At 41.2% G+C, this 12,357-nt stretch overlaps 1 protein-coding gene across 1 annotated transcript in view; it reads right to left on the bottom strand.

Annotated features, from left to right (window-relative positions):
- Positions 1 to 5,791: 5,791 nt before the first annotated feature.
- Positions 5,792 to 12,357, bottom strand: part of CACNA2D3 (calcium channel, voltage-dependent, alpha 2/delta subunit 3) — a 764,442-nt gene continuing 757,876 nt past the window's right edge. Inside the window, exons 35-37 of the mRNA XM_004676565.2 lie at positions 8,656 to 8,768; positions 8,360 to 8,442; positions 5,792 to 6,157 (exon numbers count right to left, since the gene is read on the bottom strand). Of these exons, the coding sequence (XP_004676622.1) occupies positions 6,065 to 6,157; positions 8,360 to 8,442; positions 8,656 to 8,768 (289 nt within the window). The 3' untranslated portion in view covers positions 5,792 to 6,064. The remainder of the gene's footprint in view (positions 6,158 to 8,359; positions 8,443 to 8,655; positions 8,769 to 12,357) is intronic.

Here is a 12,357-nt window from a genome sequence, read left to right on the forward strand (position 1 = left end):
TTATGGGCTCTAGTGCTGTGAATGAACCTCAGTGGTGAGAGAATTCCTGAGTGTCCAGGGGAAGCCCATGTCACAAAAAGGAGCCCACCCTCTGAATCGTTTAAGATGGAACAGCTGGGTTGCTGCTGAAATGAGTCTGTATTTAGTGTCTTGTGCTATGTAAGGAGCTCCTAGTATCGGTGAGGTGAGCATTCACAGTGCAGAAGTCAGGCTGGGATCCAGCAGGCCCACAGCAGCTGTTAATTTGTACAGACTAAAGCCTTAATGATCACCAAGGATTAGAGGAAGATGTCTCAACTCTAGCAGCATGGAAATACTTGCCTGAAAATTCTTAGTTTGGGGGTAAGGGGCTTTGTGCTCTTTGTAGAATGTTTGACAGCATCCCAAGCCTCTACTCACTATATATCAATAGCCCCTCCCTTGCCCTAAATTGTGACATCCCCAAAATGCCATTAGGATATGCTGAGTCACTTCTAGGGGGTCATAACCCTCGTGTCTGTTATCACTGGAGGAGGGGAAATGGTGTATGCAAGCCCCACCCCAACCTCCCCCTACGTGGCGGGGGTAGGGGGTGGGGGGGGCAGAGGCAAGCTGCAATCTGGACCTGACAACAAAGCCACCTTAGAGGAGACACCCCAATAGGGGTTCATCTCCAACACAGTCCTGATCAGAAGCAACTGCACGAAGCTCCACATTGCAGCCACTGCCGACAGCCCTCATGGGTCTGTTCAAGTATTATGGTAGTATTAAATCAATATTATTTAATACTGATAGTGGTATTTTGTAATAAAACTGAGCTCTTCTGCCTGATTTTTAATATTTTACTTAACTATGCAGTCCTTTTAGAATAAAAAATCCTCTGTCGTTCTGGACTGTTCCTAATTTAAATAATGCCATATGTCTAGTTCCTTATGCTAAACTGCTTCACGCTTTAACCAGTCCGGTAATACCAGCACCATCACTCTCTTATTTCAGTGACTATGCTGCTTTTAACTGTTCCAGCCTCAGTATTGCAATTATTTCACTCTAGCTTCATGAATGTTGTACAGGACGTACGCATAAAATATTTTCTATAATTACATATATAAGATAACGTATGAACATATGAATGTTTTCTACATTTTAGGAAGAATATTGCTGCAGTATTGCACTGACCAGTTATAAGTGCCTCCTACATCTCTTACCAATTATATTGAATGCCAGGTTCTCCAATTTTAGAAAGTAGTTGTGCTATATTACATGGTATCATATTACAGCACAGTGTCTTAGTCATAAATAGCAAAACATACATTTTAATAAGGTGCCCTGAGAGGAGAACACCTGTGGATGTGTCAGTAACTACCACATTAACATGTCATATGGCGATCTCCTTCACATCTTAGCAAGGGCCTGATGATACAGAAGCCCGTCTTTCTCCTGGCTCTCTGCAGCGAGGAAGACTTCTCCACAGCACTGCACCACAGCAGTGTGCACGCCCACCTCTCAGTTACTGTTACTACTTGCTTAATTGTCTCCCTGTTTATTGAGTGTCTGCTCTGAGACATCTCTCAGAGATGGGCATATAGTGATGGAAAAAAAAAAAAAGGACATATCACCCCTGCCTTCTCCCCGCCTGCTCAATGTCTATATTGTCCTGCAAAGAGAAGAAAAAGAAACGAATTCACTGGTAATAACTACGATGGAGATGTATCAGGCAGAGAAGATGGTAGGGTGAGAGGGTACAGAAGTCATAATTGTAAACAGAGGACAGGAAGACTTGCAGCTCTTTTTTTTTTTTAAAGATTTATTTATTCATACAGAACTGGGGTACAGGCCAGAGGCTCAGGGGCGGTGAGAGGCTTCACCAGAGACAGAGTGGGGAGCAGAACAGGCAGATCGACGAAGTACACTGCTGAGGGGAGCAGCGGGCGGGTCAGGAGAGGTCTGGCTCGCCATGTGGTCTCCTCCGGGGCAGGCGGCAGGCGGGAATCGAACTCATGCGGAAGTGGCTTCAGATTCTCAGTGCTGCGCTTTAACCCGCTGCGCCACCAGGGAGGGCCGACTTGCAGCTCTTGGGGGAAAGAATGCCCCTGGAAAGGGTACCTGCCTAGCATATTTGAGGAACGGGGGACAGGTGGCTTGAGCAGAGGGGAGGGATCATACAGTGTGGTCAGAGACATGGTGGGAGGAGAGGAGGTTTCTGTAGGACACGGCAGGCCACAGCAAAGAAAACTCATTTATGCCTTTCCCAAAAGCATTTAAAAACAACAAATGTTCTCATTTTTGTTCCGCTGCCTAGCACGTTATTCAAATGCTGTTTTTCTAGCACTCCACAGTGTGTGCTTTACAATGGTGGCGGTGAGGTTATGATAAATATATAAGTGTATAATATATAAAGTTGGGCTCCCCTCCTGCCTTCACAGCAGCTTTGCTATTGCTGGTGTCAGGTCATTTTATGCTGTAGCATATCTTACTATTTTCATTTTTCTAAATTGGCCAGGACTAGCTAATATTTTACCAAGAATAACTCTGGTGTTTCTTTTCTCCATATATTTATACCATGACCTCCCACATTCAGATAACTTTTATCACTGAAATATGTATCAGGAGGGAGTGAGGGTGGCCCAAGTTTTCAGGAGAATGAAGAAAATTTGAAATATTTGGGGGGGGGTTGCAGGATAGAAGCTGACTCAGGAAAGAACATGTTTCTGGACTGGGTGGATGGCCCAGCTGTGACCAAACACTAAGATGTTTATGGACTGCCTTTGGTGCACAGCAGCCCAGGTAACCACAGACGGCCATTGTGGATTGTAGATTTGAAGCTAGATGGGAGAAGGGAAGCCAGGGTGGGGATAAAGGGCAAAAGAAAATAGCCTAGAGGGAGGAGGACAGGAATAGTAGCAGCAGCTAGGGAGGGAGCTGGCAGCTTGTACCAGGGAGCAAGGGGTGGAGGCCTGCCGGGTTGGGGAGATGACAGTAATGCCAGCAGGGGAAACACACTTCTCCAGATGGAAAAGTGCAAGGAATTCATTCATTCATTCACACATTCATTTTTTAAATGGATATTTGCTTGGCTTAGGATGCAGGCCTTGGAGCCAAATTATGTGTGTTCAAATTTCGGCTCTGCCACTTTCCAGCCATGTGAACCTGGGAAAGTCACATTCCCGCCTCCTTGTACCTTTGTTTCTTCACCTGCAAAGCAGAGATAGTAATTGCAGTTGTTACCTAGGTTTATTGTGAGGATCACCAGGGTTAATAAGCAAGGGAAAGTCAATTAGCACCAGGTGGAGAGTGAGAGCTCAGAGAACATGTGCTACTAGGTTTCTGATTCCTGCTGGTGGTTTTATTCTATTCCAGGCACTGTTCTGGGAGCTGGAGACAAAGCCACAGACATCATTTGGGAAGTCCTTACCCTGCCCTGGTGGGGCTAGAACACAGGAGGAGATACTGGAAACAATGCTATTCACATCTGGATGCAAATCAAAAAATAAAAGCAGGGCAGTGAGACTGCTGTTAAACAGGCTGCTTTACCAAGGTAGCTCTGAAAAAGTGGTATTTGAGCTGAGCTTGAAAGGTAAGGAGGAAAAGTCCCGTGGAGACCACAGCCAGGAATCTGGAATGTGGAAGCAGGCTGAGAACAGAGAGGAGCGAAAGCCCTGGGGGTTCAGACAAGGCAGGAGGCTGGGGCCCTCCGCCCTCTGTGGTGGCACAACAGGTTTAAGTGCAGCACTGCAAAGCTAGCCGCAGCTACCGCATCAGCAAGAGTTTGATCCCCATCCAGGGAGGTGAGCCACATGGCACAGCAGACCTCTGCTGTCTCACCCACTGCTCCCCTCAGCAGTGTTCTTTGTCAGTCTGCCTGTTCTGCTCCTCACTCTGTCTCTGGTGAATCTTCTCACCACACCTGCACCTCTGGCCTGCACCCCAGTTCTGTATACATAAATGGATCTTTAAAAAAAAAAAAAAACAAAAAAAAAAACAGAAGGCAGGATGACTGGGAGGTGAGTGTGGGACAGCAGGACACAAAAGGTGCATGAGGCAAGGACACAGAGCCCAGGGTTTGATCCTGGGGAGGCCCTTGGGTCAGTGGTTCCAAAACCTGACTTCATATAAGCAGTATGTTGGGCCCCACCCTACCTAGTCAAGAGTTTTGAAGGCTTCCATGTGACTCCAGCACTCAAGAGGGCTTGGGAACCCCACTGTAGGCTGTGATGAGGGTCTGTATAGAGATCCAATCACAGTGGGCAAGGGTATGAGCTGATTATCCGTTTTAGAAAAGACTGCCCTGGCTCCTGGGTAGAATGGGGTTTGCTGGGAGAGAAAACCATTGAGTTGTGAGGCTCTGAACCCAGGGAGAGGTGGTTGTGGCTTGAAAGAAGATGTCAGCAGTGAGTGGATGGTGTGGAGTGCAGGCCTCACCAGCTGTGCCCTGGGTGGAGGGGCAGAGTGCAAACAAGATGGCCCCATGCCTTCAGGGGAGAGTCAGAAGGAATGGACAAGATGTCCATTCTGGGCTGAGAAAGTGATTGGCTATCCAAGCAGATCATCAGCAACCACTGGGCTTGAGTCACTTGGGCAGGTAGCTCTTACGATGCCTGCTGAAGCCAGGAGTCAGTGAGCAACTCAACTACACTCTCTTTAGGCCACAGTGTTCCACAACCAGGCCCTCTACTGCTTAAATCATAAGGGAGGGGATTCATAAATCATGAGCAGTGAAGAGTGACGATGATTATAAATCTTCCTTTATACATTTCTTGCATCATTAGTATTGAATGATAGGTATTATGACAAGATACCCTATTTTTGCCATTCTTAAGAATCATAATAAAGAATGGTTGTTTAGGTAATATCACATTTGTGAAAAATTACAGTGTACTATGATCGCTTGGAGTAAATAGAATGTGTGTTGAAGAACAAATGTATTCATTTATTTATTTGGGGCACGAAAGTGAACTGTGTTAGTGACCAAGATGGTCACAACACTATAATCCCAGTGTTACTAAAGTTTTGACAACTTAGCTTGCTACAGAATTGTTATGTTGTCAATAGCCCTGAAGATGTAGTAATTTAAAGAAGTATGGCATTGCAGTATTGTTATTTCTACAAATATTGGCATCATTTTAGTAGAAGGTAATGCTTTTTCTAAACTACCAACAGCATAATGTGGCTTCTAAAAAATGACTTTTAGATGTACACCCTCTGTGAGGCATTCTTGATTCTACCTGGGCATCCATACTATTCCACTTTATTTGGTGACCACAAGCCAGAGGAATCTGTTCTCTATGATTCAGGAACCAGTGTGTTGAGAATACTTACTGATCTGGGTATTTTCCCCAGTGTTTAAAATCTAATTTCATCTCTTATTTGCAGGGAGCCTGAGCTCAGTGACCAAGCAGTGAACTTGAGTCACTTGCAGTCATTGTTTTTCTCTTCTGTCCAGTCTTCTTGGAATGAATTAGTAGGTATTCCAACACTTGAATATTAGGGAAGCTTGTGTTCTCATTCACATTGAGATTTCTATTGAACTTTAGTTCCACAAAACTCAAGGTTCTGCGTAATAGTTAAGCTGAAATTTTGATTTAGTTCTGTAAATATTGTGATAACTGAGAGTGGAGCATCTAAAACAACTCTTAAATATTTATCTAGACTCTGCTTTAGAGGAAAGTCTCTGCCAATAACCATTCTTTGCTGGTGTCTGCAATGGGTGACTTATTCCTGCACTTTTCCATCTGTGTTATCAACAACGAAGTTATAACAAATCCCAAACAAGGAGATTATGATTTTAATATACTTTATTTAAAAAGTACACAGTTTTAAATTGGTTTCAAGCAGAAGGGCCCCTGCCCACTTGCAGCCCCATTTCTGATGAAGAATGATTATCATGTAGCAAACTCACGTATCTGCATGACTGGCAAAGTAAAAAGATAACTTTTTGTCAACATATTTTTAAGAGTTTCTATCACGCACGGTTTAAAATCATGAGATGCTGATGGTTGGACTATATTTCATGTCTCCTATGTCGCACCATATTTTGGTTCACAGTTTATCCATAATTTAGCATGCCAAGAGAACAGCTGAGTCAGTGTCACCTTGAGAAGAGCATCAAGAGCGGAGGGAACAGGACAGGGACCATCGTGGCCTGGAGACTTGCCGCACCCCCACACTCTCTCGCGTTCTCCTACAGGGAAAGGTAGGGCTGGTTAGGACACCTGTCACCTGCACATTGGCCTTAAGCTTTCTGATTTTTATTGAGTACCCAGGCTTCCCCCACCCCCTCCAAAATATGTAAACAAACTGTTTAGAATCTAGATAATATAGAGAAATGGAGTTGTCTAAACGTCACTGAGTTTATCATAAGAACCTCTGATTTTAGGTGTCAGTGCATAAAATACCCAAATTTATTCTCTGCACACTGTTACATAGAACATTCAAGAGGTAAAGGGGCTGTAGCTAGAGCTATTACTGTGATCAGATTATAAAGCAAACTACTGGACTTCTAATTCCCCCTGCCTTCCAGAACATAAGTGAAAGATCAAATCTAAAGGGCTGGCTCGCTTCAGAGTCTGGACCATACATAGAAAGGTTTGTGAACGTGCCCCTTCATATTTGAGGGGAGCAGTCTCTGTTTTGTAAAAGTAAAATCATATGTGATCCTCTCTGCTGCTTATTTCCTATTAATTGATGGACACTCCTCAAACTCTAATTCTAGCTCCATTTCATTCGGTTATTTCCTTATTGATGAACATTCATCTTTTCACTCTTACTTACTGCTATAAAGAATTCTTGAAAGTAGGTCCTGAGTAGTCAGTGATATTTATCCTGGCCCTTGCCTACAGGAAGATGCCCAGGAGTGAGGGTACAGCTGGAAGGTCTTTGCTTTTGATGGTGAGTTATTTCCCTATTCTTTGATCCCTGATGACATGTTCCTTTCATTTCACTATTGCATCTTTACAGGTAGTTGTTTAGCTTATCAATTTAAAAGCAATCTTTTTATGATTTTACTTATAGTTTCCAAGTTCTATAAATAATCTACTCAGTTTCTTATTTTTCTATGGAAAAGTTATGTTTATATATCTCTCTAAATCTGTCTGTCATAGCTTTCTGGTTCCTGAATAGGACATTCTCTCCAATACCAAGGATTTTTTTTTTATGACTGTGCTCTTTTTTTCATTTGCCTAATCTATATTGTACCCTTCCCCTTTGAACTTCTGCCACATGTAAGAATTTCTTTCTGTTCTACTGACCTCACCTTATGATGTCTGGAAACCTAATGGGCAAAAAAATACTGATTTTTTTTTAAATGTCTGTCATGTATTTATCAAAGCAAATTATCTTATTAACTCTTGAATATTTTTACTCTAATTATTTTGGTTCTCTAACTATGCAATTTTGGATTTAATTGAAGTGCTTCTAGATTTTTTGATTATCTATATTTGCCTTTTTACATAGAGCATTTATTGGGGATAATCGTTGAATTTTATTAAAACCCTTTTCAGCATATACTTGCATATCATGCTGTCATTGAACAAATTCTGAACACAGAGCAAACACTCTCAAGAAATCACAAACTCTTAGTACTATACTGACTTCAACATCTCTTCTAGGACTTGGATTGTTTAAGTAACTTTACAATTATTTGCTATTTAAAGGTGAGATTAACCGGCCATGGCATTTCCAAGAGTAGATTATCTTCCCTGTCTCCCTGTAACAATCTACACAAGTTTACCATTTTTCGGCATAGAGATGAAGTTAATTTTTAAATCTGTATTAGTTTTCCTAGATTTATAAATACTTGCTTAGAGCACTGCAGGAGGTATTCTCTTACAATTCACCTATATCTTTTGTAAGTTCACCTTTCTCAATTCTAAGCTTAAATTTTCCTCTGATCGTCACTTTTGGTGCCTTTAGAGTTGTGCCTTTATGTGGGTATGAGGTCATATTTTACCTTCATAAATGTGACTGTTGGTCTGATATTAATATTGCTGCTTTTGCTTTATGTGAATTTTTTTGTGCATAAAAGGCTGTTTAAAAGTAAGTGGGGGGAAATAATTTTAACTACAATTTGGAATAAGTAAACCAAGATGGTCAGAGCCACTCTGTGTGTAATAATGGAAAGTGATAAAATTACAGCACATCCATATTAGGGAAGCTAGTAAAGAGGCTTTTAAATATAGTTGGATGTAATAAGAAAAACCTATTAAAGCACAGACTAAATAAGTAGGCACCAAGTGGCAAGAAGTAGAGTACCTCTAACCTTCTAGATTTTTCTTTGGTTAGCCTGCAAGGGATCATTTCTCATGAGCAAGCTTTCCAGCTCTAGTTACTTGTCCATTGTGAGATGCTGATGGGACAAGAGAACAGGTCAGGTTCTCAGACTCACCTCAGGATGAAAGCCGTGACAGGATTCCGGACGCCTTCTGATCTTCTGGGCCTTTAAACGTTCACACTTAAGAGATTCATTATGTTGACTGTAGTTAAGGCACATTTCTAAGATGGGACTTCTCCTTACTCCGCATTTCAAAGGTGAAGATTTGGCACTAAACTCCCTTACCAGCTCCTTTTTGTCCACAGCAGAGGGCCCTCCTTTCCTCTGCTAATATTCCTCCCCCAGATGTGCTGACTGTTGCCCTCTCCTCACTCCTGGCTTTAGCAGTGTGGCTGCATACAAAAGGATATACCTGATTTCTATGGGCGCCATGGTGATGGGCGCCACAGACTCACAGAGGCAGCTGCTGTCCACCACCACCATGAACAGGTTGCTGCTAGGGATTTGCTGGATGACAAAGGACCTGTTGGAACAAGAGGCACAGAGTCAACAGATGAGTCATTCCCCATTTCTCTAGTAAAAAGCCAGGAGGAAACCCTTTCGTCGGGGGTAACTACTTCATAGTTGGAAATAAAATTTCACAGATTGCTGTATTACTAAAACTGTTTCCTTCCACTAGTTTTTTTTTTCTTTTCTTCAAATACCAAGCTTCACTAAGATAATCCTCTATAATCTACAGTTCTGGCCACATGCAGTTCCGAAAACTCATCATGGGAGGATGAGTTTTATATGTCAAAAATCACTCCAGTGTCCTTGGAGAGACTAGAATGTTCCCAAATCTAATTTCCTTCTTCCAGAGCCTAAATATTATCAACATTTGCATGTGATGGTCATATAGAGAGATTTTTTTCTTTCCTCCTTCCTTCAAAGATAGGCTGGAACTATGTCCCATTGATGGCAAAAGATTTAAGTCCACTTTCTAGTTTCTTCCTTGTACCACTTTGCACAGTACCTGTCCAAAGTAGAAATGCAATGCCTTGAATAAAACTAATTCTAGTCAATTCAGAGTACCCCTATCTGCACACACAATGATGTGGTTCTCTTCTCAGGTGCAAGTTCTGCTGATACTAGAGCAGTAGAGCAGTTCTGGCAGTCAGGGCCCATCAGCCCAGTGAGTCCAACTAAAGAATGCTTAATGACACCTCTTCTCATGTTTCCTATAGAGTGAAATGATCATGTAATGCCACTGTGAAGAGACTCCATGAAAAAACAAACGCTGCTCACTCTTTGGGTGAACACAGTCGAGCCCCAAACCCCATATCCTTCCATATGGGTAGGAAAGATAAATACTTATCACCCAGTCATAGAGCCCCTTCACATAACTTTTCATGATATTTAACTAAATTCTGTTTCATCAGAGAATATCCTAAAACTGAATAAAATAGTTCATTTCTCCATAAATTTTTGTCTTCATCTCTCTCTCATTCACTGCATTCTATTCTCTAGAGTATATTACCATGGTTTACAAAAATCACATAGTGAAGACTTTTGCTTTATGGGAAATGATAAGAGGAGGAAAGGATGCCCCTTTTTCACCCTTTTACCATTGCATGGGCAATATGATGCAAGAATGCCTCGGGAACTGCAACACAATTGATTTGCTTTCCTCAAGCTCTCAATTCCCAGTCCACTAACATACTACAATCATGTTCATTCTTTTCATCCATAGCAATAAACAATGTGCATATTTGCTCCAAGATGTTCCCTCAGGTCTAATCTACTTTCACATCTGAGGTGCCTACCCTCCATCCTCCCCACCCTCTCTACCACTAGCTTGGAAAAAGCTCCACTTTTCTGTCTCACTAAAACTTAACAGACCTGCTTTGTAGTAGACATAAAATTATCTCCCCCTTGTAGCTCTAGGTCCTTTCTCATCTAAGCAAGGACATTGCTTTAGCATGTGATCTATTTGCAATGGATTATACCTATTAGCATAAAAAATATCCCACCTGTGATAGCACTCATTAGACAACCAAAATATGCAAAACCAAACAATGCAAAAACAAGATGACACAATTCTTTGAAAAATAAGTAGAAGATTAAGTCAAATGAATTTTCCAGACGAATAATAAGAGACTGGAGTGTGAAAGAAGTTTAAGAGGGAGAGAATATATACAGATTGAACAAATACCCTATTTTTTTTTTCATTAAAAGGGCCAACTCAAGCATGAGTGAGATTTCAGATTATCAAAGATAAACCTTAAAAGTTCTTCTAGAAATGAAGAACATGATAATGACATGGATGTTTCAATTAAGGTGAGCAAAACAAAAATATATTTAAAACTTTGATGAAATGGAAAAGTAAAATGTATGTCAGAGTAGATAAATGTTTATCCCCAGATGCAGAACCCCATCACATAAATTTTCATGGTAGTTAACTAAATTCTATTTAATCAGATGAAATATATCCTATAGCCTAACAAAATGGTACATTTTCCCCATAAGTTTTATTGTTATTCTCTCATCCACTGAAATTTCTTTTTAAATTTAAAGACAATTGCTAAAAAAAAAAATCCTGTAAAAATGAAAACCTGATCAATCTAAGATAGCACATAAGCAAAACACACAGATATGCACTAGGACTGCCAGTACAAAGTCTAAAATGATTGCCAAACACAACAAATGTAAGATGGTTAGAGTCACATACTAAAAGCACAGACTAACTTGAGTTTACAAGAACTAGTATTGTGTTTGCAACAGATGGCCCTAAAACAGAGTGACTTGGGAGGAAGAAAAGACGTACCAGAAAGATGCTAACAATGAAGAGAGGAACAGGTTTGGAAATATTATACAAGTACTCAAGTGAAAAAAAAAGATAACATAGAATTCATACTGATAACCTGAATAATCCTTTATACCAAAAATAGTATAAGAGTCTAACAAAGTAGAACATGAACTTTTATAATCATAGAGTAAAAATCGATAGAAATAGCACGTGACTAATGAATGCACACCCTGTTAAATACAGTGAAGTCTTCGTATCTAACCAATATGAAATTTAGTGAATTTCAAACACAGCAATCTGTAACACATTCCAAAGAGCAGAAATCATCAATTACGTATTCTCCTTTTATGGTAGGGCACAGTTAGAAATTAATAGCAAAAAAGATATAAACAGAGGAAATTAAAGGTTAAAAAATTTCATTAATCCTTGGGACCAGCTCAGACTTAAATCTGTGCGGTATGACCTTAAATACTTTTACTGGGGAGGAAAAAACTCACAAATACATGAACTTAAGTTTTCAAATTGAAAAGCTGGCAAAACAAGAGCCAAAGCCTTCAGCCACAGCTCTGCACTTGGTCTTCTCTCTGGAACAATGGACAAGCCACTGATGCCTCTCTCTAAAGGATCAGGCTCAGGCTCCGACAAGGATGTGACTGATGGAATAGCAGGTGGCCATCCCCCAGTTTCCCTACCAGCCTACTAACAATTCCCTGCAGTTATAAATATTGCTGGAATGTAGCTCCATGCTGCCTTGTTTCTTTGTCTTCCTCATAGCACAACTCCTATAAAGAGGTACCCACAATCTCTCTCCCTGCCTGCCACCGGCTCATCTCTTTTGTCTCTGTCTTTGTTTCTGCTTGTCTCTCCTCTTCCTTCACATCACTCCATTTTATTCACAAACCTATTCCAAGCAGGTAGTTGTCCATAACCCTCCAGTGAATGAGTTCTCATCAAGGCCACAGGATCCCATCACTTTCTTTAGCTCATGTGCCTTCTGGTTCCTCATTCCCTCACTCGCTCACTGTGTGCCTTTCACAAGGGACTGAAGTTCCCATGGTGAAGGGCTGTGTCTCTCTGCCCACTGTTATCTGTTATTCCAACACCTAGAGCAGCTCCTGGGATGCAGTGACTTTTAAAAGTTCATTGAATCAATGACACAAGAATGAAATGCAAGTTAAAGTGGAAGACCACTGAAAGAACTAAACTCTGGTTCAAAAGAACACTGACAGGAATCAAATCTTGGCACTCCTGTGCAAGAAAGAAGGCAAAAAATGACTTTAAGCCCAAAAATACAGAGACATTTCGAACATTTAAGTGACTAATAACA

This window comes from Condylura cristata, unplaced genomic scaffold (genome assembly GCF_000260355.1).
Source record: "Condylura cristata isolate star-nosed mole 26May11 unplaced genomic scaffold, ConCri1.0 scaffold00004, whole genome shotgun sequence".
NCBI classification, from domain to species: Eukaryota; Metazoa; Chordata; class Mammalia; order Eulipotyphla; family Talpidae; genus Condylura; species Condylura cristata.